General features: G+C 42.6%; 1 protein-coding gene across 2 annotated transcripts in view; it reads left to right on the forward strand.

Annotated features, from left to right (window-relative positions):
* Positions 1 to 23688, forward strand: part of SNX24 (sorting nexin 24) — a 106143-nt gene that overhangs the window by 39425 nt on the left and 43030 nt on the right. The window contains exon 2 of one of the 2 annotated variants that reach the window (XM_066989107.1): positions 680 to 11721. In XM_066989107.1, coding sequence (XP_066845208.1) covers positions 680 to 690 — 11 coding nt within the window. In that variant the 3' untranslated portion in view covers positions 691 to 11721. Of the gene's footprint in view, positions 1 to 679; positions 11722 to 21863; positions 21948 to 23688 lie in introns of those variants that run through there. The other variant, XM_048048772.2, reaches the window with a different exon arrangement.

Here is a 23688-nt window from a genome sequence, read left to right on the forward strand (position 1 = left end):
CGTACAGACTTGGGGATGAGAGGCTGGAGAGCAGCCCCAAGGAAAGGAATCTGGGGTTCTGGTTGACAGCAAGTTGACCATGAGCCTGCAGTGTGCCCTGGCAGCCAGGAGGCCGCTGTACCCTGGGGTACATCAGGCCCAGCACTGCCAGCGGGTTGGGGGAAGGGGCTGTCCTGCTTTGCTCTGCGCTGCTGCAGCCTCACCTCGAGCAGTGGGTGCAGTTTTGGGCACCACATAAAACTGTTAGAGAGTGTCCAAAGGAGGGCTATGAAGTTGGAGAAGAGTCCAGAGGGCAAGACATATGAGGAGTGCCTGAGGTCCCTTGGTTTGTTAAACCTAGAGCAGAACAGACTAAGGGGAGGCCTCACGGCAGTGTTAGGAAAAGGTTCTTCACCCAGGGTGGTCAGGCACTGGGACAGGCTCCCCAGGGCAGTGGTTGGGGCACCAGGCTGCCGGAGTTCAAGAAGTGTTTGGATAGTGCTCTCAGACACAGGGTCTGATTTTTGGGTGGTGCTGGGTGGAGCCAGGAGTTGGACTTGGTGATCCTTGTGGGTCCCTTCCAACTTCTGTGATTCTGTGAACAACAAAGAAAGTATTGTTAGATAACCACCAATTTGAGAAATTTCTCCCTTGTTTATAAAACCCTTAAAAATGGTATGTTAATGTTATCCTCATCCAGAATGGAAATAATGAACGTGTAAGAAAGCAGTGCCAGTTACAGAAGAGATGGGAAGAACCACAAAAGTGAGGCGTCTGCAATTTCCTTGTGATTGTTTTGAATTGCCATTTGAGCAAACCAGTGTTATTTGTAATTAAGAAAGGATTTTGTAGAATGTGAATAAACTACTCTATGAACAGTGACTTCTGGATGTGTCTTCTTTTTCTGTACCTAGTGGCAAAGATGAAAGGTTCTTAGAAAGAAAAATGATGTTGAAACTAATGGGAATATCTGTTATCTCCATGGTTTAACACCAGCAAACAGCTCAGCACCACCCAGCTGCTCACTCACCCTCCCAAGTGGGATGGGGGAGAGGATCAGAAATGTGAAAGTGCAAGAATTCCATGGTTGGGATAAAGACGGTTCACTGGGTAAAGCAACAGCTGCATGCACAAGTGAAGCAAAGCAAGGAATCCATTCGCTGCTTCCCATCGGCAGGCACTCCCAGGAAAGCAGGGCCACTCCAGGAAAAGCAGGGCCGAGCATGCACAATGGTTCCTCGGGCAGACAAACGCCATCACTCTGAACGTTCCCCCTTTCTTCCTTCTTTACCCCAGACTGTATTGCTGAGTGTGACGATATATGGAATACCCCCTTGGTCCGTTTCGGCCAGCTGTCCTGACTGTGTCCCCTCCCAGCTCCTGGTGTGCCCCCAGCCTCCTGCTGGCAGGGCAGCACCAGAAGCTGAAACGTCCTTGGCGCTGTGTGAGCACTGCTCTGCAACAACTGACACATCTGTGTGCTGTCACCACTGTTTTCATCACATCTCAACCAAAAGCAGGACAGCCACCCATCCTACCTTCTTCAAGATATTGCAACAGGATCTTCACAGATACAACAGATTCAGGGTATTGATTAATAGATAACAATACATTTATTTTTTCATATTAATTGTATAGCTGAAGTGTAAAGACCTTCTCAATAACACAAAACTACAGATTTGTGATAAAGGTAAAAAAAGGTCTTGAATGTATAAGTGGATCCTCTCTCAGTCTTTAAATAAAAAATGAAACAAACCAACACATAAACACAAAAAAGCAACAGTTTTTAATCCTTTCACTTTGCCTCTTTATTTGGAAGGAGCTTTCATACAAGCATAGTCATTTGTGTGGACGGGGGCCCAAAGAGGTCCAGGTATGCCCATCGCCCCTGCTCAAAGCAGAGCCAACATAGATCAAATTGCTCAGGGTCTTGTCCTGTTGTTTTTTTTACTTTCTCCACAACCTCTACAGGCGTCTGCTCCAGTGGTTATCTAATAGAGGCTTCCTGATGAAACTATTAAATTGGCCAGATTTGGCACTAGATCTGGTGATAGCTTTTTTTTTTTTTCCCCTAGAAAAATTGAGTGAGTTTTGTATGCAGTAATTGTCAATTGCTTCTTTAGTAAAAAAGAAAAAACATATATAGAATTAGATTTGATATAAAATGTTGTCAGTGCAAAGAAAGATCTAAAAATAAGATTATACACTTTACAATCCTTATTTCTATTTCAGATTGGTAGAATTTTACAAGCTATTTATTTTGCAGTGTGATAGGTTGACTTGTCTTTTGGAAAGACATTTTCAAAACCCAGCATACTGGGTAATAGTTACACAAAGTAATAACCCTCCAAAAGCATTCTAGACCTAGGGTGTGTTTTTGTTTTGTGTGTGTTTTCGTGGAATAATTTTATAGCTATTATCTTCTCGTTGTAGACTACAGTAATACATCTTATCTTCCTTTAAGATCATGAGATGTGCTGCTAATCTTTGCTGTCAGAAATATTACGTTCAGCTTCAGTAGGACATTGCAATTATATGTAAAGTTAATGGTCAAGATCTTGCAAAGCCAACGTGTAATATGGAGTAAGAAAGTGTCACCCTTTTAAAACTGTAGCAGGTTTTTTACTTATACGTCTTGTTGAATTGGTTTTCTTTATTTTATCAGGGCTTAAAGAATAATTAGAGGAGTTTGTTCTTCTTAAAAATCTTCCACTGGGTTCATTGCGTATTTGTTAGTAATTGCAGTGATTCAGAAGTTTTGAGAAAAATAACTTTTTTCCTATGTATACTTCAAGAATGTTGATTTGCCAGTTATGCAGTGTCAACATATCCCAAAAACATTGGCTGCTGCAAAATACTTCATTGGTTCATGGTTCTGGACGTTAATGTCTTTTCGAGACTTTTTTCTCTCATGAGGTAGAGGAGCAAAGAGATATTTTTCACTGAAGAGTCTCCTTCCTCAGGTAGAATAATCAATACCACACTTTGTGGAATAGCTCTTCTATTTCCTCCTCCTCCTTTGTAATATACCCTAGAAGGAAGAGTTGAGAATTGTCGAATCTATGTGTAGGACAACAGTGGTCCCTGCTGCAGCATGACTTGTAATGTGAAATTAGCTAGATGCCAGCACTGGCAGAGTGTGGAGGAGATGACTTCAGGGGATATTTGGGCTTGTGTGTGCACTTGGAAGGGGTTTTGCTTTTCTTTTTTTCTTCCAGATTTCACATGCAATCCTTATTAAGTAGCCTTCCAGAATAATGTTGAAGTGACAAAATAAGAAGCGAGGAATTAGAAGAGTTACAGTTTCTCATGTCCTGAAATAGGGACCAATGAAATGGTGTGCACAGTGGTGTGTTTCTGCTGGCTGCATCTGCGTAAGCTTATTGTCTCTTTCTGTTCTGGGTCTACTGGTTCTCTGAGGGCTTGAGCTTTTAACCGTGGGCCTCTGAATCATGCCCAAGTGGGATGCTTGAAGTAGGTTTTCCTAGGGAAAATCGTAACTTAAATTGTTTAGCATTGCAGAAGCAAAATTCCCAAACAGTCCATGGTGTTACCATTCACGTTAATCTTGAGGTCATACTATCCGTACACAGAGTTTTCATGTCTTTTCTTATATTTTTTAGTTCTTATTTTTGAAAAAGCCTGAAAGACATTGTGCTTTGCTCACTTGTTCCCACAGCACCTCCAGTCCTGTGTGTGAGCAAAGTGGACATGCAGTGAAGAAAAGTAGTGTGAAACTAAACTCAAATGTGTATGTTCAGAGAAGATGGATTGCAGTTGTGTGGAAAGCTTAACAGACACCTCTGATGTTTGAGTACTTAAATTTGCAACCATCGTTTCTGAAGGGTTTCCCCTTTTTTTACATTTTTACCCCTGAGAAGGCCACTGCTGTTGAAGGGGAGGGAATATATCATTTGGATAGGTACAGCCCCAGATATATGGCTGGTGGACATGGAGTTGTCAGGTCCCTAGCATAGACCCCTTGAATAACAGGTGCCCGAGGTTTTAATCCAAGCTGTCCTACCAGCAGAGGAGGGACAGAGAGGGATAACCATATGTTATGTTACCAGTAGGTTTTCACAGCAAGCAGATGCAGTGACTTATATTTCTGATTCATACACAACAAAATCTCACATTCCCTTCGAGGTTACTTTAATACTTTAGATTAAAAGCCCTTTTTGCTGCTATTCTTTGGTCTGTTTATTTTAACGGTAATGTACTGTAGTCTTTTCAGGTATTGTTCCCATGTGCCATAGTGTAAATTCCTGCCCAGTGTCTCTTTAAAAAATTAAAAATATCCTCCACTCTTTTTTTTCCTGCTACCTAGTACCATAATGGCTCCTCTTTTTGGATGAACCACAGAAAATTTTTCTGTAGGCTTGAAATTTGCCATAGGTTTGTTGTGGAGATGCCATATACTTTCAGTAAGTGTGTAGGTACTAAAAAAAAACAGAGCACTGGCAGTACTGATTCCATTAGAAAACCTGCATTATGTACATACTCTGTGTTTTGTTAGGAGCTAGAGTTTTTTCAGAAAGGTGTAGGTTGGCCAAAATTGCCTCCTAGCTGTATTCCCGGTCTTCTTGTCCACATCTTGGGGAACTTACTGTAAAATGGTTTGGTTTGTTGTTTTCTTTCTTTCTTTCTTTCTTTTTTTTTTTAATGAAAAAATATGTTTTTCTCTAAGTAAAGGACTTAGAGAAACTGGACTGTCTTAGCTGAAACTTTCTAAAAATATTTTCTGTCTGAATCACATACCTGGTTTGGAAAATCTAAGCCCAAAAATTAAAGTTGGCAGAAGTATAAGTAACTGAGAACAGTCTTGTAATGGAAAGTATTAGATTGTTCTAAATACTCATAGCACTGCCAGTAACTCCTGTAATATATTTTATTAAATAAATTCCATCTCAGGCCCTCTTGATATGTTATGGAGCTGCTAATTAAAAATAGCACTATTGTATGTGAACTGCTGTATGAAACAGGAAGGTGAGGAATCAGCTGATGCAAGGTGAATGTCCCTTCTTCACCTCTCCATATTTCGTATTTGTGAAAAACTTGAGTAGAAGAAAAGGTAAGCAGGCAAAGAGACTGTACAGAATGATGAACAGTTGCTGCCTGAGGCAGTGGGAGATAAAATGGCACCTCATATAAAGTAAGGTAGGTTGCATTTTCTCTGCCCCATAAATAGGGAAGTGGAACTTCCTGTAAATGTGTAGAAAAAACAACTTTCACCGCAACTAAAAACTTTAAGTAAACCAAGCAAAGTTTACATTCTTTCTGCAGGAAGGCACCAGATACTCAAAGTAACACAACCTTTGAACCAAAAAAAAGCATTTGAAGTTATTTATGGCAATGTTTTATGTGGATAGAAATTGCAAGAGTTTGTCTATTCTTTACAAAAGGTGAGAACCAGGAAAATACCAAGATTCAATGAGTTTTACACAGGGGGCCAGTTTGTGATTGAGTTCATAATAAGGCAAGAAGAATATCTGAAGCCTCAGAATGAGGGAATGAATGACATCTGTACCCCACTGAGTCTGTGTAATGACTTCTTATTGTTATTTGTCCTTATTTTTTTCTTGACAGTACTTCTGAATTTGTGCAACAGGATTTAGGGGCTGTATTTAAATAGGTGACTTGGTATCCGCAGGTGGTGAACATCCAGATTTTTCTAGAAGAGTGAAACAAAGATATCTTTCACACCCAAGAATCAGTGCTTGAAAGGTGACTCACATTTCAGCTTGTATTAGTTTGTGGGCATCGTTTTCTCATAGTGCTGTGTTTAGGAATCTTCTAGCTTTTATTGCTGAAATATTCAAGCCAAGTTAGTTCTGTAGTCTATGCATGGTTATGTCATCGTTTTTTTTTTCCTTTGAGAAAAAGTTACTGATTGTTAGACCTGTGAATGATACTTTATGACTGATGCGTCTAGGTAGCATTTGAAGAGACTGGTATGTTGTATTATCTTCAGTTCAAACAACAGTCAGCAATGAAACATTTAGCACAACTTTCAGTCATCTGTTGCCTGTCACTTTGTTCGCAGTGTGCAGTATTTGCACGTTTCCAGTATCAGACTCAATTTATAACTTACTTAAAATCTTTCTGAAATTTGTTGTAAACATAATACTTTATCCGGCTGATACATGTGCAGGCATGTAATTACTCAATGTTTGCCTTACTATCTTTCAAGTGATTGAGAGGCTAGTTACAAATTAACATAATCCTCACTGAATCAATTTTCATTGTCTTTGGAATTATAAATATTTAATTGTACACCCAGTGTTCTCTGATAGGTTATTCAATCTTGTATTGCAAAATTGCTGAGAGGATACTTTAATTTTATATATTGTCCTGAATATTGGTTTGTATTAGTATTTCCACTGCCTTTGAATCTATACAATACATTGACATAATTGCACTGGATGTGGTCTCTGTAAGTGGTTCAGATGTTGTCTTTTCTCAGACATCAGTGTTTGAGTCGAATTCTGTACTGCCTTAACTCTTCCTCTAATGCCAATGCAGTTCTGTCTGAAGAGTCTGTGATTCAGTTACTTGCTGTGTTTATACTGTAACTCCAAGGAAAGCAAATTAGAAAATGTTTTTTTTTTCTTCCATGTGTTCTTGCAATGTACTCAAGTCAAGATTTGTGCCTGTATCAAGTCAAGAGTGATGTCCTTGCATCCCTCTGAACTTGACACTCATTTTGCTCCCTTTTGTGGGATTTCTACACCTCACAAACTGCAGCTCCTGCAGACATACCTGGGACAGAGCTAGCCTGGCCCCCATGGCACTGAATTTCGTCCAGACTTTGCCAGGAGTTTTGCAGATTGTGCAGTCCTGACTGCTGCTACCGTTCTGTTGCCAGCAGTACCTGAGCTAATTCTGGCTCAGGAATATCTGCATTCATTGTGACCGCAAGGCTCACTGCAACATAAATGCTATTAGCCCCAGTATGTAAGTTCAGAAGCTTAATAATTTGAATTTTAGTTTGGCCCAAGTTTTATTATTTGTTTGGCACTGTTTGTGATGGCTTTTGCCATTTCTTAAGTAGTTGTGCCAAGGTTTTCATTTCCATTCTCTCCAGTTTCCTTACACTTGAGGAACCATCTTGTTTTCTGTAGTTGGATGCATTGATAACCACCTCCTGGTAGCCGGTTTCACATATTCTCTCAGTAGCAGCAGGCTACTATAAGAAATGAAACTGCCTTGCAACTTTTTGAGCTTATATCTTCATCCCACTTCGAATTGCTGTTCAAAAAAGATTTAACTTAGCAAAGGAAACCCTTGATGAGCAGGGTGGCGTTCTTTGATAAATTGACTCCAGAAGTGAGTGCTGATGTTTGAAATAGAGTTGTCAGTTGTATGTAAGAATAATACAGATAGCACATTGTAGTGTAAATAGTTAGGGTTCTATTTTGCAAGGCAGAACAATGCTAGTTTAGTTAAAGTTTGGGTGACTTAGCTCCTTGAAAGGAAGTACATCCTGTCTGCTCTTCTTTGTTATAGACAGAATAGCACAGGAATCCTCCATTTTGCAGCTGAAGACAGGCAAATCACAATATTTAAATGTAGTATATGGAAGATCTTTGCTAAGCTGCACATAAATGTAGAAAAGCAACCTCCTTTGATGACTTTGGCTGCTGCTCTTGAAAAAAAAAATATTTGGATGAGCTACTCCTGTTGTCAGATAAAGAGTAGAGAATTCAGAGGTGGATTACTGCAGAGATCTGAATAAGAAAAGAAGCAAGGACTGGGTGTACAGTATTTCTTTGCCCTGGTGTTTACTTACCATGAAGAATGTGGAGTTGATTTTTAATAGATTGTGCATACTGGGTCTTGTCTCGTTTCTAGCTTCATGAAAAAAAAAAAAGTCTCGTTTCTGGATTCTTGCAAAATGGGGACCGATGCCATGCATCCCAGGGTCCTGAAGGAACTGGCTGATGTAGTTACCAAGCCACTCCATCATATTTGAAAAGTCCTGGCATTCAGGTGGAGTCCACGGTGACTGGGAAAAGAGACACACCACTGCCATTTTTAAAAAGGGTAGAAAGGAGGACCTGGGGAACTACAGACCGGTGAGCCTCACCTCTGTGCCTGGCAAGATCATGGAACAGATCCTTCTGGAAGCAATATCAAGGCACATGCAGGACAAGGAGGTGATCTGAGACAGCCAGCATGGCTTCACCAAGGGCAAATTGTGCCTGACCATTCTGGTGGCCTTCTATGATGGAGTGACTGCAACAGGCAACAAGGGAAGACCAACTGATGTCATCTGTGTGGACTTGTCTAAGGCCTTTGACATGGTCCCACATGACGTCCTGATCTCCAAATTCGAAAGAGATGGATCTGAAGGGTGAACCATTTAGTGGATAAGGAATTGGCTTGAAAGCTGCACCCAGAGAGTTGTGGTCAATGTCTCTGTGTGGAGGCCAGTGACAAGTGGTGTCCCTCTGGGATCTGTACTCTGGGATCTGTACTCTCTGGAACCACTACTGTTTAACATCTTTATCAGTGACATAGACAGTGAGTTCGAGTGAACCCTCAGCAAGTTTGCAGGTGACACCAAGCTGAGTGGTGCAGCCAATACACCAGAAGGAAGGGATGCCATCCAAAGGGACCTGGACAAGCTGGACAAGGGGGCCCATGTGAATCTAATGAGGTTCAACAAGTCCAAGTGCAAGGTGCTGCACCCGGGTCCGGGCAATCCCAGGCATGAGCACAACTGGGAGAAGAACTCACTGAGAGCAGCTCTGTGGAGAAGGACCTGGGATTCTGATGGATGAAAAGCTTGACATAGCTGTTTCTCCAGAGAAGAGAAGACTGAGGTAGGATCTTGTCAATCTGTATAAATATCTGAAGAGAGGATGCCAAGAGGATGGGACCAGACTGTTTTCAGTGGTGCCCAGTGACAGGACAAGAGACAAAGGGTGTAAACTGAAACACAGAAATTCCAGCTGAATATGAGGAAACACTTCTTTACTGTGAGGGTGACAGAGCTCTGGAACATGTTGCCCAGAGAGGCTATGCAGTCTCCTCCTCGGGAGATATTCAAAACCTGCCTGGATGTGGTCCTGTGCAACGTGCTGTGGGTGACCCTGCTTGGCAGGGGCGTTGTACCGGATGATCTCCAGAGGTCCCTGACAACCTCAACCATACTGTGATTCTGTGCATAGAGTCTGTAAGAAGAACGCATTGAGAGCAGCCCTGCAGAGAAGGACCTGGGGGTTCTGCTGGACAAAAAGCTCGACATGAGCCAGCAGTGTGTGCTTGCAGCCCAGAAGGCCAACTGCGTCCTGGGCTGCACCAACAGAGGGGTGGCCAGCAGGTCGAGGGAGGGGATTGTCCCCCTCTTTTGTCTTCATGAGGCCCCACCTGGATTGCTGCATCCAGGTCTGGGGTCCTCAGCAGAAGAAGGATGTGGAGCTGTTAGAGCAGGTCCAGAGGAGGGCCATGAAGATGATCAGAGGGCTGGAGCACCTCTCCTATGAAGACTGGGGTGAAGCTGGGGTTGTTCAGAAGAGAAAGCTCCGGGGACACCTCCTGGCAGCCTTTCAGTACTTAAAGGGGACTTAAAAAAAGATGGAGAGCAACTTTTTGCATGGGCAGATGGTGATAGAACAAGGGGGAATGGTTTTAAACTGAAAGAGATTTAGATTAGATGTTAGGAGGAAATTCTTCACTCAGGGTGGTGAGGCACTGGCACAAGCTGCCCAGAGAAGCTGTGGATGCCCCATCCCTGGAGGTGTTCAAGGCCAGGCTGGATGGGGCTTTGGGCAACCTGATCTAGTGGGAGGTGTCCCTGCCCATGGCAGGGGGGTTGGAATAAGATGGTATTCTAGGTCCCTTCCAATCCAAACCATTCTGTGATTCTATGAAAATCGAGTTTCTTGCAGCTAGTTGGCTGCAAAAGAGGGACATTTTCATTGTAGCTAGCAGCTCTGTTTTTCCTTGGAAAGTATGAGGATTCTTTATAGAATCTACAGATAAAATGGCAAAGTATTTTGTGACACAATAGAAGGGTCCTTATATTTAATCTTTGAGTTCTTCTGTTTTATGTATATATATTTTTGTCATCAGGGTGGTTTTTTTTTTTGATATTCCAATATTTTATCCCAATGTATTTCTTCTACTAGAAAGTTAATCTCTCTTCCATAAAAAGGCTCATGGTTGTTCTATTAGTAGAATACTTCTGATAAGAGACATTGAGATGATCCAGATGAACAAATGGAGCAGAGCAGGCTAATTTTTGTCTGTGTAACTGTAAGCATTAGAATATGTTAGGAACTTTTTCCTTTTTCAGTAAAAGATCAAGACATTTTTCTTTAATTTTGATTCAAAGGATGTTAGTCAAATAGGTGACCACAATGACAACTAGATTTTAAAAGGATGTCATCTGCATAACAGTTGTGCTCTGCAGGACTAATAAAGAAAAATATTAAAAGCAGGTCAGATCTTGTGGCTTCTTGGTTTGGTTACAAATTATATTTCCATAGTCAGTGTTTCGCTGGCAAGGGAGAGGCTTTTTAGCTTGGAAAGCCAAGTAAGTTATTTTTCAGGAAATGACAGAGAAGTTCCTATGGGATTTTATGGACCATGTGTTTGGAAAAGATTGGTTTAAAGTGGGTTGAAAAAATCAGAAAACTACTTACTCTTGTATGTCAGCTACTCTTTCATTCAACAGTGACAGTTCTGCAAAGGCCTCCCTCGAGCTTCCCATTTTGTAGGAGTTAGTTGCACTGGGTCGTGGTATAAATTGTTTTACTACCTCTACCTCTAAACCCTAAGAAATATGACATACACTTCTTAAAGGCCATCTTCAGAAAGAATACTCCGGAGTCCTGTGTACTCTTTTTTTTTTTTTTTTTCACGTGATTTGTACCAACAGTGTGCCATTTTGTGAGTGGGGGAGGCGTCTACTGCAAAAGTGGGTAGAATAGGGAGTATAGTTATTTTGTAGAATTAGTGGGAAAGACAAACTACATGCTAAAGGTTGTTGAAGAGACTGCAGTCTGGTTTAGGTAGGGTACAGTAACGCTAGTAAGTGTTAGTGAAGTGAAAGCTGTTTCAGTAAGTGTCGAGATTTAACAGGAGTTGTAATTCAGTAACGTACATATCTTCTCAGCATGTTTATGTAACAGGAGGAAATCTCTTTATTGAATTATGATAACAATAAGGCTGCTTCCCAAGACCAGATGGGGTCAGTTAACTTCTTCATATAGTTGTGTGGAATGCACACCTGAAATACTTTAATGATCATTCGCTTCTCTGTGATGGTCTTCCTCTTCACAGACTCTGGAAAAGGAGTGTCTTAATTTCACAGAATCACAGAATCACAGAATCGTTTAGGTTGGAAGAGACCTCCAAGATCATCTAGTCCAACCTCTGTCCTAACACTAACAAGTCCTCCACTAAACCATATCACTAAGGGCTACATCTAAACGTCTTTTAAAGACCTCCAGGGATGGCGACTCAACCACCTCCCTGGGCAGTCCATTCCAATGCCTAACAACCCTTTCAGTAAAGAAGTTCTTCCTAACATCCAACCTAAACCTCCCCTGGTGCAACTTTAGCCCATTCCCCCTCGTCCTGTCACCAGGCACGTGGGAAAACAGACCAACCCCCACCTCGCTACAGCCTCCTTTAAGGTACCTATAGAGAGCAATAAGGTCTCCCCTGAGCCTCCTCTTCTTGAGGCTAAACAACCCCAGCTCCCTCAGCCGCTCTTCATAAGACTTGTTCTCCAGACCCCTCACCAGCTTCGTTGCCCTTCTCTGGACTCTCTCGAGCACCTCCATGTCCTTCTTGTAGCGAGGGGCCCAAAACTGAACACAGTACTCAAGGTGCGGCCTCACCAGAGCCGAGTACAGGGGGACAATCACCTCCTTAGACCTGCTGGCCACACTGCTTCTTATGCAAGCCAGGATGCTGTTGACCTTCTTGGCCACCTGAGCACACTGCTGGCTCATATTCAGCTGCTTATTCACCAGTACTCCCAGGTCCTTCTCGGCCAGGCAGCTTTCCAACCACTCATCTCCCAGCCTGTAGCGCTGCTTGGGGTTGTTACGCCCCAGATGCAGGACCCGGCACTTGGCCTTGTTGAACTTCATGCAGTTGACCTCAGCCCATCGGTCCAGCCTATCCAGATCCTCCTGCAGAGCCTTCCTTCCCTCGAGCAGATCGACACACGCACCTAACTTGGTGTCATCTGCAAACTTACTGAGGGTGCACTCGATCCCCTCATCCAGGTCATCGATAAAGATATTAAGATAAAGATATTAAGAGGACCGGCCCCAGCACTGAGCCCTGGGGGACTCCACTAGTAACCGGCCTCCAACTGGATTTGGCTCCATTCACCACAACTCTTTGGGCCCGGCCATCCAGCCAGTTTTTAACCCAACAAAGTGTACGCCAGTCCAAGCCACGAGCAGCCAGTTTCTTGAGGAGAATGTTGTGGGAAACAGTGTCAAAAGCCTTACTGAAGTCAAGGTAGATCACATCCACAGCCTTCCCCTCATCCACCAAGCGCGTCACTTGGTCATAGAAGGAGATCAGGTTCGTCAAGCAGGACCTGCCTTTCATAAACCCATGCTGACTGGGCCTGATCGCCTGCTTGCCCTGAAAGTGTCGCGTGATGACACTCAAGATAATCTGCTCCATGAGCTTCCCTGGCACTGAGGTCAAACTAACAGGCCTATAGTTCCCCGGGTCTACCCTCCGACCCTTCTTGTAGATGGGCGTCACGTTTGCTAGCCGCCAGTCGACTGGGACCTCCCCCGATAGCCAGGACTGCCGATAAATGATGGAAAGCAGCTTGGCCAGCTCCTCCGCCAGTTCGCTCAGTACCCTTGGGTGGATCCCATCCGGCCCCATTGACTTGGGTACATCCAAGTGTTGTAGCAGGTCGCCAACCATTTCCTCATGGATAGTGAGGGCCACGTCCTGCTCCCCATCCCCTTCCACCAGCTCAGGGTACCAGGTATCCAGAGAACAACCGGTCTTGCTGCTAAAGACTGAGGCAAAGAAAGCATTGAGCACCTCAGCCTTTTCCTCATCTTTTGTAACTAAGTTTCCCCCCGCATCCAGTAAAGGATGGAGATTCTCCTTAGTCCTCCTTTTTGCGTTGATGTATTTGTAAAAACGTTTTTTTGTTATCTTTAATGGCAGTAGCCAGATTGAGCTCCAGATGAGCTTTGGCCTTTCTAATTTTGTCCCTGCACAGCCTCGCAACATCCTTATAGTCCTCCTGAGTAGCCCGCCCTCTTTTCCAAAGATTATAAACCCTCCTTTTTCTCCTAAGCTCGAGCCACAACTCTCTGCTCAGCCAGGCTGGTCTAGTTCCACGTCGGCTCGTCTTTGGACACGTGGGGACAGACCGCTCCTGAGCCATTAAGATTTCCTTCTTAAGGAGTGCCCAGCCTTCCTGGACTCCTTTGCCCTTCAGGCCTGCCTCCCAAGGGACTCTGCCAACCAGTGTCCTGAACAGCTCAAAGTCAGCCCTCCGGAAGCCCAAGACAGCGGTTTTACTGGTCCCCCTCCTGACTTCGCCAAGAATAGAGAACTGAACCATTTCATGGTCACTCTGCCCGAGACAGCTCTCGACCACCACATCTCCCACCAGTCCATCACTGTTTGTGAAGAGAAGGTCTAGCGGGGCACCTCCCCTGGTAGGCTCTCTAACCAGCTGCGTCAGGAAGCTATCTTCCACGCTCTCCAGAAACCTCTTAGACTGCTTTCTCTGGGCTGTGTTGTGCTTCCAGGATATGTCTGGGAAGTTGAAGTCCCCCACGAGAACAAGCGCTGACGATTTCGCGGCTTCTGCCAGCTGCCTGTAGAACTCCTCATCAGTCTCCTCATCCTGGTTCGGCGGCCTATAACAGACCCCCACCAGGATGCTTGCCTTGTTGGCCTTCCCTCTGATCCTAACCCATAGAGACTCAGCCTTATCATTCCCAGCCTCAAGTTCCTCAACATCTAAACACTCTCTAATATAGAGAGCCACACCACCACCCCTTCTGTGCTGCCTGTCCCTTCTGAAGAGCCTATAGCCAGACATGGCAGCACTCCAGTCATGAGAGTGGTCCCACCACGTTTCCGTGATGGCAACCAAGTCATAGCCTGCCTGCTGCACAGTGGCTTCCAGCTCCTCCTGTTTGTTACCCATGCTGCGTGCATTAGTGTAGATGCACTTCAGTTGGGCCATTGCCTTCTTCCCCAGCTTTGCCATTGTTCCCCCTGGCACAGCTCCAACAAGCCTAATTTCAGCCCCATCCCCTTTCTTTCCTAGTTTAAAGCCCTCTCAACGAGCTCTGCTAGCTCCTGGGCTAGGATCCATTTTCCCCTTAGAGATAGGGACCCGTTTGCGGCCATCAGGCCGGGTGCCGAGTAAAGCGCCCCTTGGTCAAAAAACCCAAAATTTCCGTGTTGGCACCAGCCTCTGAGCCACGTGTTAATCAGGTGAGCTTTCCGTGTCCTCTCGGTACCCCTCCCTGCCACTGCAGGGATAGATGAAAACACCACCTGTACTCCCGCTCCATCCACTAACCGTCCCAGTCCCCTAAAGTCCCATTTGATAGCCTTCAGGCTTCTCTCTTCAATATCATCACTGCCAGCCTGGACTATCAAAAGAGGGTAGTAGTCAGAGGGGTGAACCAGGTTGGGAAGCTTCCTGGCAACATCCCTGACCCTGGCCCCAGGGAGGCAGCAGACTTCCCTACGGGTAGGGTCAGGTCGACAAACAGGGCCCTCTGTTCCCCTGAGAAGGGAGTCGCCTACTACGATCACCCTTCTGTCTTTCTTGGTGGAGGCAGTCTTGAGGCGTGGAGTCGGCTTCCTCGCCCTAGGCATCCTCCTGGGTAGATTTTCTACCTCGTCCTCACCCACCAGTCTCTCAAGCTCCAGGGCCTCAAATCTGTTGCATAAGGGCACCTGGGAAGGTGGGGCCAGCAGGGGGGGGCGTTGACTGAAAGGTCGAGCAGGGACCTGTCTCCATCCCTCCTCAACTCCTAGGTCGCCTCCCTCTGCCCGACAGCGACAGGGCAGGGGGTCCATCCCCATTTGGGGTGTCTCACCCCGGTACCTCTCCTTCAGGCCCTGCAGGGAGTCACTCCACCAGTCTATCTCCCGCTCACACTCCCTAATAGCCCTCAACCTCTCCAGCTCCTCTTTGAGTTCTGCCACCAGGCGGACCAGGTCATCCACCTGCTCGCACCTCACACACACGGTGCCTCTGCCTCCCTCGGATGGCAGCAACAGGCTCAGACAGTCCCTGCACCCAGAGACCTGAACTGCCGTATTGTTGAGCAGGCGGTCAGTCTGGGTGGCCACAGACTGTCTAGAGAGAGCGCTCTGCCTGGTGAAGACCATCGCAGCCTAGCTAGCGGTCGACAGCCGTTAACGGTGTTGTTCTTGTGGGCGGGGGGGAAACTCTGCCCACTCTGCCCTCCCTCCTTGCCCTGCCTGCGCGAACTGCCGCGCAAACTGCCGCGCCCACCCTTCTGACGTGCCACGCCCTGGTCGCTCGCGCTCCTGGTCGCTCGCGCTCTATGATGCCAGGCCTTGATTTCTGTAGTTTATAAAACCAGTTACTTCTTTCTTGGGCTGTAACTAATACTTTACATTGTAATTGGGTCTGAAGCAGTTTGATTTCAGGTAACAGACATCACAGTGTTCAGTGTGCAGGAAAGGGGCAGTCTGTAGGTCTAATACAGCTTTTGAGCAGACCTGGGATAAGACTGCTGTCTGGAAATGTGATGGCTCTGAATCTCTTGGGGCCCTTCCCTGTTAGTGGAACACCTATGTTGTGTCGAGCTGTGCCAGTGAAGATGGGAGCAGGGCACAAGGAGCAGTTACCTGGGTCAGCAGAGAGGGGAGGTACCTGTGGGCCCATCACCTGCTGGTGAGGACCAGTGCTTCCAGCATCTGTGCAGATGAACTGCCAGTCATCAGCTGCTGCTTTCTGCCTGCTGGTAGCTGTCAGGAAAACATGGTCTGCACATGTGAGGGCTACTTCTTGAAAGGAGAGAAAACCCTCAGCTCTGTCCCTGTTCATCACTCCCCCTTCCCCAGCACTCTGGTTACTCCCAGTTCCTAATATCTGATCATTCTCTCTTTTACTGCCTCCAACAGATATCTTCATCCACCCTTAGGGCACCAGCAGAACTGAGAGCAGCAAACTCAGCTCTTCAGGGCTGTTCTGCTCTTTCTTGACTCTCCCAACTTGTTTCCTAGTTCTGCAGCAGGAAGGGGACCCTTTCCCGACAGGAAAATAGTGCAGGAGCTTGGGTATGGGCTGCTTGTTTAGGATGGGAGGAGCAGTTACTACAGGGAGAAGGAGGAGTTGTGTCTGGAAGTGACTTGCCTAAGGCACATAAAGTCTTCAGTCTCAAAAAGTGAGCGTGGAGGGGATAACCAAAAATTAGACAGTAGATGTGGGAAGGAAGAAAACTACAGCTGGGGGATTGTGGCTGGAGAGGAAAAAGGGAGTTTTCCCTGTCCTCAGGTCTCTGTGACCCATGCCAGCCTGACTGCATGCCCTACAGTTGCCCAGCACCCACCACAGAGTTGGATTTTGCTGCCCCTCCCTCCCTCCTGAGGATGAAGTCAGAATAAGTTCATTTGTTTTCATTTGAGGGGTAGCGAGGTTCAGTTTTATCAAGGCTGCTATGAAGTTTGAGTTGGCTCTGCACACAGTCCTCATCTCCGCCCCTGCACTGGAGGCATTCAGGGAGTATGGAGCATTGCCACGAGGTGCTTGCACCCCTGAGATACCAAACTGCTGCTCCAGCAACATGCAGCTGTGGTCATGGCTGTCGTCCAGGTGCTCTTACTGGTACTGAGGACCATCAGTTGGCCCTTGATCAGTAGATGGAAAGAGATTTAAAGTCATCTTTTGATCTTTACTATATGCTGTGGTCTTGTTCTAGTCATAGCACAACTGAGACAGAAAATGTGCCATTGTCTAACAGTAATGAAACATTAAACATGTGGAAATCCTATTAGTGTTTCATGAACTGTAGCTGTCATTTCGTTTGTCCTGGAATTCCTTCCATATGGCCATGACAAAGGTTTGAGGCTGCGTTTCTTGACACTTTGAATGCATTAGCTGTTCCTCAGACAAAAGTCTGTCAAGCATGCTGAAGCATCTAAAGGGATGTAGTTATTTCTGTAAGCAATATATTTAAAAGAATTAGTGTTGGTAAGCTTGGTATTGAAAGGGAAAGGTGCAGTACTAGAATTTTCTGGGTTTTTCTTTCCCAGTGAACATTAGACAATGTATCTGTTTTCTGTAAACTTCTCTTTTTCTGCTTCTGGTTTTTCTATCTCCTCATCCTAAAGAAGATTACCCCCAAACTCTCTCAACTGTAATTTTTCAGAAATTTATATATCTTGTAATTAATTTTTCCATATATGTACACATTATGATAGTGTTAATTTGCAATAAACTATTTAGATAATCTGATTTCCTTGAGTAAACGTAAAGATATCATCTGTGTATTTCTTATGTAATAGAAAAACCAAAATGAGGTATTGCCATGCTAGTTGGTTTTCCTCCCTAATCCTGGACATGTTCATTCCTGTCTGGTTTTTGTTAAACTCATCTTTCAGTGTTTGTTTGTTTGGACTTTTTTTTTTGTGAGACAAAATTACTAGGACTGCATATTTTTGCATCAAATTATAAGAGATGGCCATTTATATCATGTAAGCATTTAACATACATAAAAACTGAAGGAGAGTAGTATCAGTTTGATTCTATGCAGTTCTCTATGTGTTTTTAGAATACCTATGGACTTAGAGGAGGGCACGAATGGCTCTTGTGTGGTTTATTTGCTCGTATTTTCTTCCGTTTAAGCTATCTCAGAAATTCACAGTGATGCAATACCAATTATTTGCTCTTATAAAATAGATTTTAGTTATTATGTAATACTGCTCAAGTGCTGCAGTTTTTGCACCAAGAGGAGAAATGTAAGTTATTCTTCATGAAAACAGTGGAAAAGGATCATTCACTTGGAGGTTTGTTAATGATCAAAACCTGATAAATAAAGGAAAATGGCAAAATCAGGCATATTTGCTGCCAATAAGAAATGAAGTAAATGGTTTCCAGTATCTGAATATATTCCATTTCATTGGAACAAAGTGGAAGCAAAGAAGAGAGCCAAAATGGTTCCACCCCCTCCTCCTGCCCAGTCATATTTAAATCTGTTTTGTAGTTGGACCTGAACGTTTTGACTATCTTATTAAAAAAAACAAAACTAAACTAAACTAAACTAAAGAATTCTTCTCCAGGAGTTTCCTTCATGGTTTTGATAATTATGAATTTTAATGGCAGTTCTGCAATTTTGGTAAGCAGAAGATCAACATTATTCATACTGATTTCTAACCTAACAATGCTTACCCTGTACATCATTTACGTAGGTTAAATTCTGTTAGAGGAACACTTTCAATGATCTTGTGGCTTTGTGCAAACATAATTAATAGCTGTTGTGGGAATAACCGAGAAAGGTGAGTCATTTCTTGTTTTAGCATACTTGTGAAAAAGTTTTCTAATTGGTATATTCATGTCTATGGACTTTTGTGTGCTAGTTGGGATGAACTGCAAATCTTTCAGTGCAGTGTAATTTCTGGTATTTCACTGACTGTGGGAAAACCATTTTACTTGTCTTATTCAGTGATTAATTATTGCATTTTTCATTTAACGAACTGTCACTTATAAAACGTCATATGTCTTTTCAGAGTTATCTGTTCACAGAACGTGGACATTTTTACAAGAAAAGTAATTTCCTTGCAGTGTTGCATTTTTTTCCCATAGTTCTTCCATCTTTATTTTGGCACTTTCATCTATGTTGACCCGTTTCCTTACATTGTTTTTCTGTCAGGGCCTGCAACTGCTCAATTAAATATGTGAGATTTGTCTATAGCTATTTTGAATCCATGAAAAGATTCTCTCTCTGTTGTAAACTAATGTATCTTGCTGCCTCTTGCACACTGTCTTGTCCTTATATGAAATTGCGACATAAACTTAATTCTGTGCATTTAGTTTACTCTTGTGAATTGAAACCTGGTAAACAGTGAGGAGGCAAACCTGGAATTTATGCAGTCTAAATGCAGTCATTTAATAATATAAAGTTCTTAAGCACAGTATGTGGTATCTCACTTACTTGCAGTTGCGCTTTGTAATTTTTTTTGTAAATCAATTTAGTATTTAAATTCATCTTAAATTAAAACATTTACGGATTGTCTGCTTGATACATTTATTGCTAATTGCTTTACATTTCTGAAATTTAGGTGCCACCATGAGTAAATTACAAGCATAATTTGCAGGGGTTTTTTTTGTTTGTTTGGTTGGTTGTTTTTTTTTGAAATAGCAATTTTCAACTTGATTCATGATAGATCTGCTGTCAATCTTTGTAAGTTTTGGGTGGCTGCTAAAGCTGAATCCAAGGGCTGTGTGCTTTAGGAGGCAAAGTTAAAGCCTCTTAATTGAGGGTATAAATCTAGTAGATTTGAGGTTGTAAAGGTGGCATCATTGTGTAAAAAAAGCATGTCTTCTATGAAAATGACCAGCAAGTATGTATGTCTTCTTTTTGGCAAAAAATATTGCAAGCAGTACTTGAAACACTGCTAAGATATAAAAGGAAGCTGAATAAATGCTGCATACTTTTTGCTGTTTTGAAACCATTTCTTTATTTCATTAACCAGTGGTGACACACAGGACAAAATAGATACATGCTTTGAAAAGAAGACCAGCTAGGGAATTTTTATTTCCCATTTACCCCATATTCCAACTATTCTCCTTTATAAAATGACAGATTTATTGTCTCCAGACGGAATGACATTTCTCTGAAGTTGCACACACGTAACTAAAATCATAGTGGGACTGCACAAGACAGACTGTGATTCACAAGGCAGTTACCTGCCAAGGGAGTGCTTACAGCTGAGGCAGGAGCCTCTTAGACTTCAGGTTGCTCAGCAAGCCCTGTAGCCAATGGAAGTGCTTAAATAACATTGGTGCTGAGGTTCTTAGCTGACTGAGGTGTAATTGGGTGTTATGAGTTGCTAACAATTGCTGGAGTTTTAGTATCAAGTTAATACAAAACCACTGTGACACCTTAACTAGGCATTTGATCATGACTATTTAACTGTTCATATTCTGTTATCCATTCTTTCCACAAATTATCCTTGAAATTCTTACAATGCAATATATTTCCTGTGCAATTGAAAGCATTTTGTTCCTTGTGGAACTATTTCTTTCATGCAATGTGTGTAGAATATAAGATGTAAATAACGTTTTCTTCTTATGTAATTAGGGTATTAAGTCTGAACTAAATAAAAAAGTTTGCATTGATTTTTCTTTGCATGTGATTCTCTTTACAACTCTGAACTTACAACGTATTCCTAAGGGTGCCTTGGAGTTTTTTCACGTGTAGAGGAAAATTGTTAAATAGCCAATAGCTGTTCTCCCAAAATAGTCTAATAGATAAGGAAAAAAAAATCAATGCACCCAAATAAGGTCATTTGCTTTCAGTGATTAGGACACAGAAATAGTCCTTTTCAAGGAGGTAGAATGTAGCACAAGTTATTTTGATGGATTACAAACATCTGAACTAATTTTGGTAATGTAAACATTGGTGTGAAATGACTCCAGTCCCATCCATACCATGTTCAAACAAAGGTAGATGCATTTCAGTCTGGATTAAATAAAGTGCTGTCTGTTTCTAATGTGGTTGGGGTAGCCAGTGAGAACCATAGCATTTTGACCTGTGTTTGAAAGGCAGGTTCTAGTGGACAACAGAAAGTGTTTATCCAGCATGATTTCTGTGTGTTTGCTCTGATCAATGCTAGCTGGACATATTGTGACAGAGCCCCCCCCCCCCCTTTTTTTTTCTGCATTCAGGCATAAACACTGTTTGCAAATTTATTTCAAAGTACTTTCATTTGGCCTAAGTCTTGGGTCTTGATGTAATCATCTGTCCTGAACATTGTCTCTAATTTCTCCTGGAAATAATTATTTCCAGCATTTTGTGAGCAAAACTGAAAACAACAACAAAAACCTCCTGGATAGACTAGGCACTTTTTTTGTATTGCTTTTCTGCTGATCTTGTCTTCATTTAATAGACCGTGTTTTCTTGAGTACTTCAAAATATTTCTCATCACTTGCCCTCAGAAATGACCTTGTGGCCTGAGAATCAAGAAAATGTCATGTTAGTGACTACTAATTAGTGGATCCAGGGAGCTTCTTCTCCTGGCCTTTCAACCTTCCAGTAGCAGCAACAAAAGCTGTCACATGTATCATACAAAGAAAACAAGCATTTGCCATGGTTTTTTGTATGTGCTTCTCCCCCCCCCCCCCCCCCCCCCCCCCCCGGTTATATGGATAGTAGCACAAGTTCAATTGAGACTATATCTGAATTTGTAGGTTAGGAGACAATTAACTTACAGTATAATGTTTGCATTATATTTCTTATTTCAAGTATAACATACAGCTTCTGTTACCTGGCTCTTACTGAATATGTGTTAGTATTGTAGCAGGGAAAGAGAAGGAATCGTTATTTCCTTTCATTCTATTTTGTTCTTGTTGTTCTTTCCATCTTTTTATTTTTAATATTTCCAATTGCATTAAATATTTCTGAAAGGAAATATTTTAACATTTAGTTTTTAATATACAGTATAAAATCCAAACTGAACTGTCTTTTATCTATGAACAAACTTGTTAATAGGAAATTAAGCCATGAAATTAAGCCCTTAATTATTGTTGTACTTCTGCACCTCCTGAGTCATCATGTGTTTTTGGAACCACTGTTTTGGGCATAATGTGCAGTCACAACCATGTCATAGATCTGTTTGTGCAAACAACATTAATTTCCTTTTTATTATTTATACTTTTTCAGGTCTTTAAAATAGAGGTGCTAGTGAGTGGAAGGAAACATTTTGTGGAGAAGAGGTATAGCGAATTCCATGCCCTTCATAAAAAGGTAATTATCTCTTTCTCTATAAGATGTGTCTGTATTTTGCCTTAGTTATGTTTCCCCTCACTTGAAATTGTTAACATTCATGGCTTATCTTAAATACATCTTGTGATTCATGTCTCTGGAAAAGAGTTCTCAATCTACTCAGTTTCTTCTCTGTTTCTTAGAAGCCAGGGAGGGAGGAGAAAGAGGGAGGCTGATCACTTCTGAGATGTTTCTAACTCTCTGTTTTTATTACTGTTTATGTGCTGTATTGCTAAAATGCTCTCTGATTTTTTTTTCTTGCAAAGTCATGAAATATAGCACATTCCTATAGCAAATGAATATGGTTTTGTTTTTTATCCTATTATGCGAATAATTTATATTAGATCTATAAAATGAATTGTTAACATGCTGAGCTAAGGAAACTGTTAGTATACATCAGCAAACTAAGCATGAAAAAGACTGAATAGACTGTCTCACTCTGTTGTTCTTCATACAGTGAATATGTTATAAAATATCAGCTAAGCTTGCCTACTGTGTCTTCTCACTAGTATGTAGAATGGAACTCAGTGCTTTCAAGAGTGGGTATCCAGTAATTGTTCTTAAAATTGTTTAGATCACTATTAAAGGGAAGGTACAATTTCTCCTCCCTGGGCTGAACTGGATGCTTCTATTATAGTTGTGCTGCTCAAAGGCAAGTTCTGATTTTTTCTGCCTTGTGGAGGACACTTACTGTGAAGGAGAATTCTGGAAAAGTGGTAGCCTGCTAGTCATGGGGATGCAGTCCTTTCGTAAGACCTGGGTCAACTGAACTTTCGTTGGTTTATAGCTCTCAGTGGCAATGGAGTAAGTGGCAACTTTATATGGTGTGTGGATGCAAGCCCATTTGAGACCACAAAAAGAAACTATTGAACCATTTGTGTGTTGGCCCTCAAAAGTCTGAGGAGCAAGAATATATTTTGCTTTACTGCACAAGTAATTGATATGTGCTAGTATTTCTTTGCTTCTTGCCCCAGTTGTGGTGATTGGCTGCAACTTTTTAATATGCATTTTCTTGTTTATAGTTTTGAGGTGTCTGACACATTTTCTCCCTTGTGTTCCCATTCAATATGATACTACATGAGCAACAGTGGCAGAATCACTGTGCTACCACCAAGTCCTGCAGTATGTGTGCTTTACTTTATGCAAGAATAATCCTACAACTGAAAGTAAAACAGTGTAGACTGAGTAGAGATTGCACGACTAATTAAGCTAGGAAACATTAAGAGGGGAAAAACAGGACTTATTTGCTTAAAATGCATCTACCCAAGTAGACTGTGTCCAGTAGTTGATGTCTAATTCCACTGTAATTTCTGGAGTTGCACAGTTTATTTTCAGTTTGTCTCTTGGTTTACTTGTACATTTCCCCTCATTGCTCTACACAGATGTCTTGAATGCCTCACTCTCTTGAATGAGTCTTACTCTCAGCTTTGTCTCCTTGCACACCAATTCCTCTGCAGCAACTTTCTTTGTAGAGAATTATCCTTAGAACACCAGAAAACCCATACATGATAGTCCTTTTCTCTCTATCCAAATATAGCAGCAAAATAAACACACCTGTAAAACAGGTATGCAGACAAGACACCTTGCACCACCTTTCAGTTTGTTACATCCTACTCCTCATCTGCTTGCTGTCTGTATAAATTACTCTGCAAACTTGATAGTGACTTTCCTATTTTTTTCCTGTACAGATGAAAAGCACACAGCATATTTTGGCACAACATAC

The sequence above is a fragment of the Anser cygnoides genome, chromosome Z (genome assembly GCF_040182565.1).
Source record: "Anser cygnoides isolate HZ-2024a breed goose chromosome Z, Taihu_goose_T2T_genome, whole genome shotgun sequence".
Lineage (NCBI taxonomy): Eukaryota > Metazoa > Chordata > Aves > Anseriformes > Anatidae > Anser > Anser cygnoides.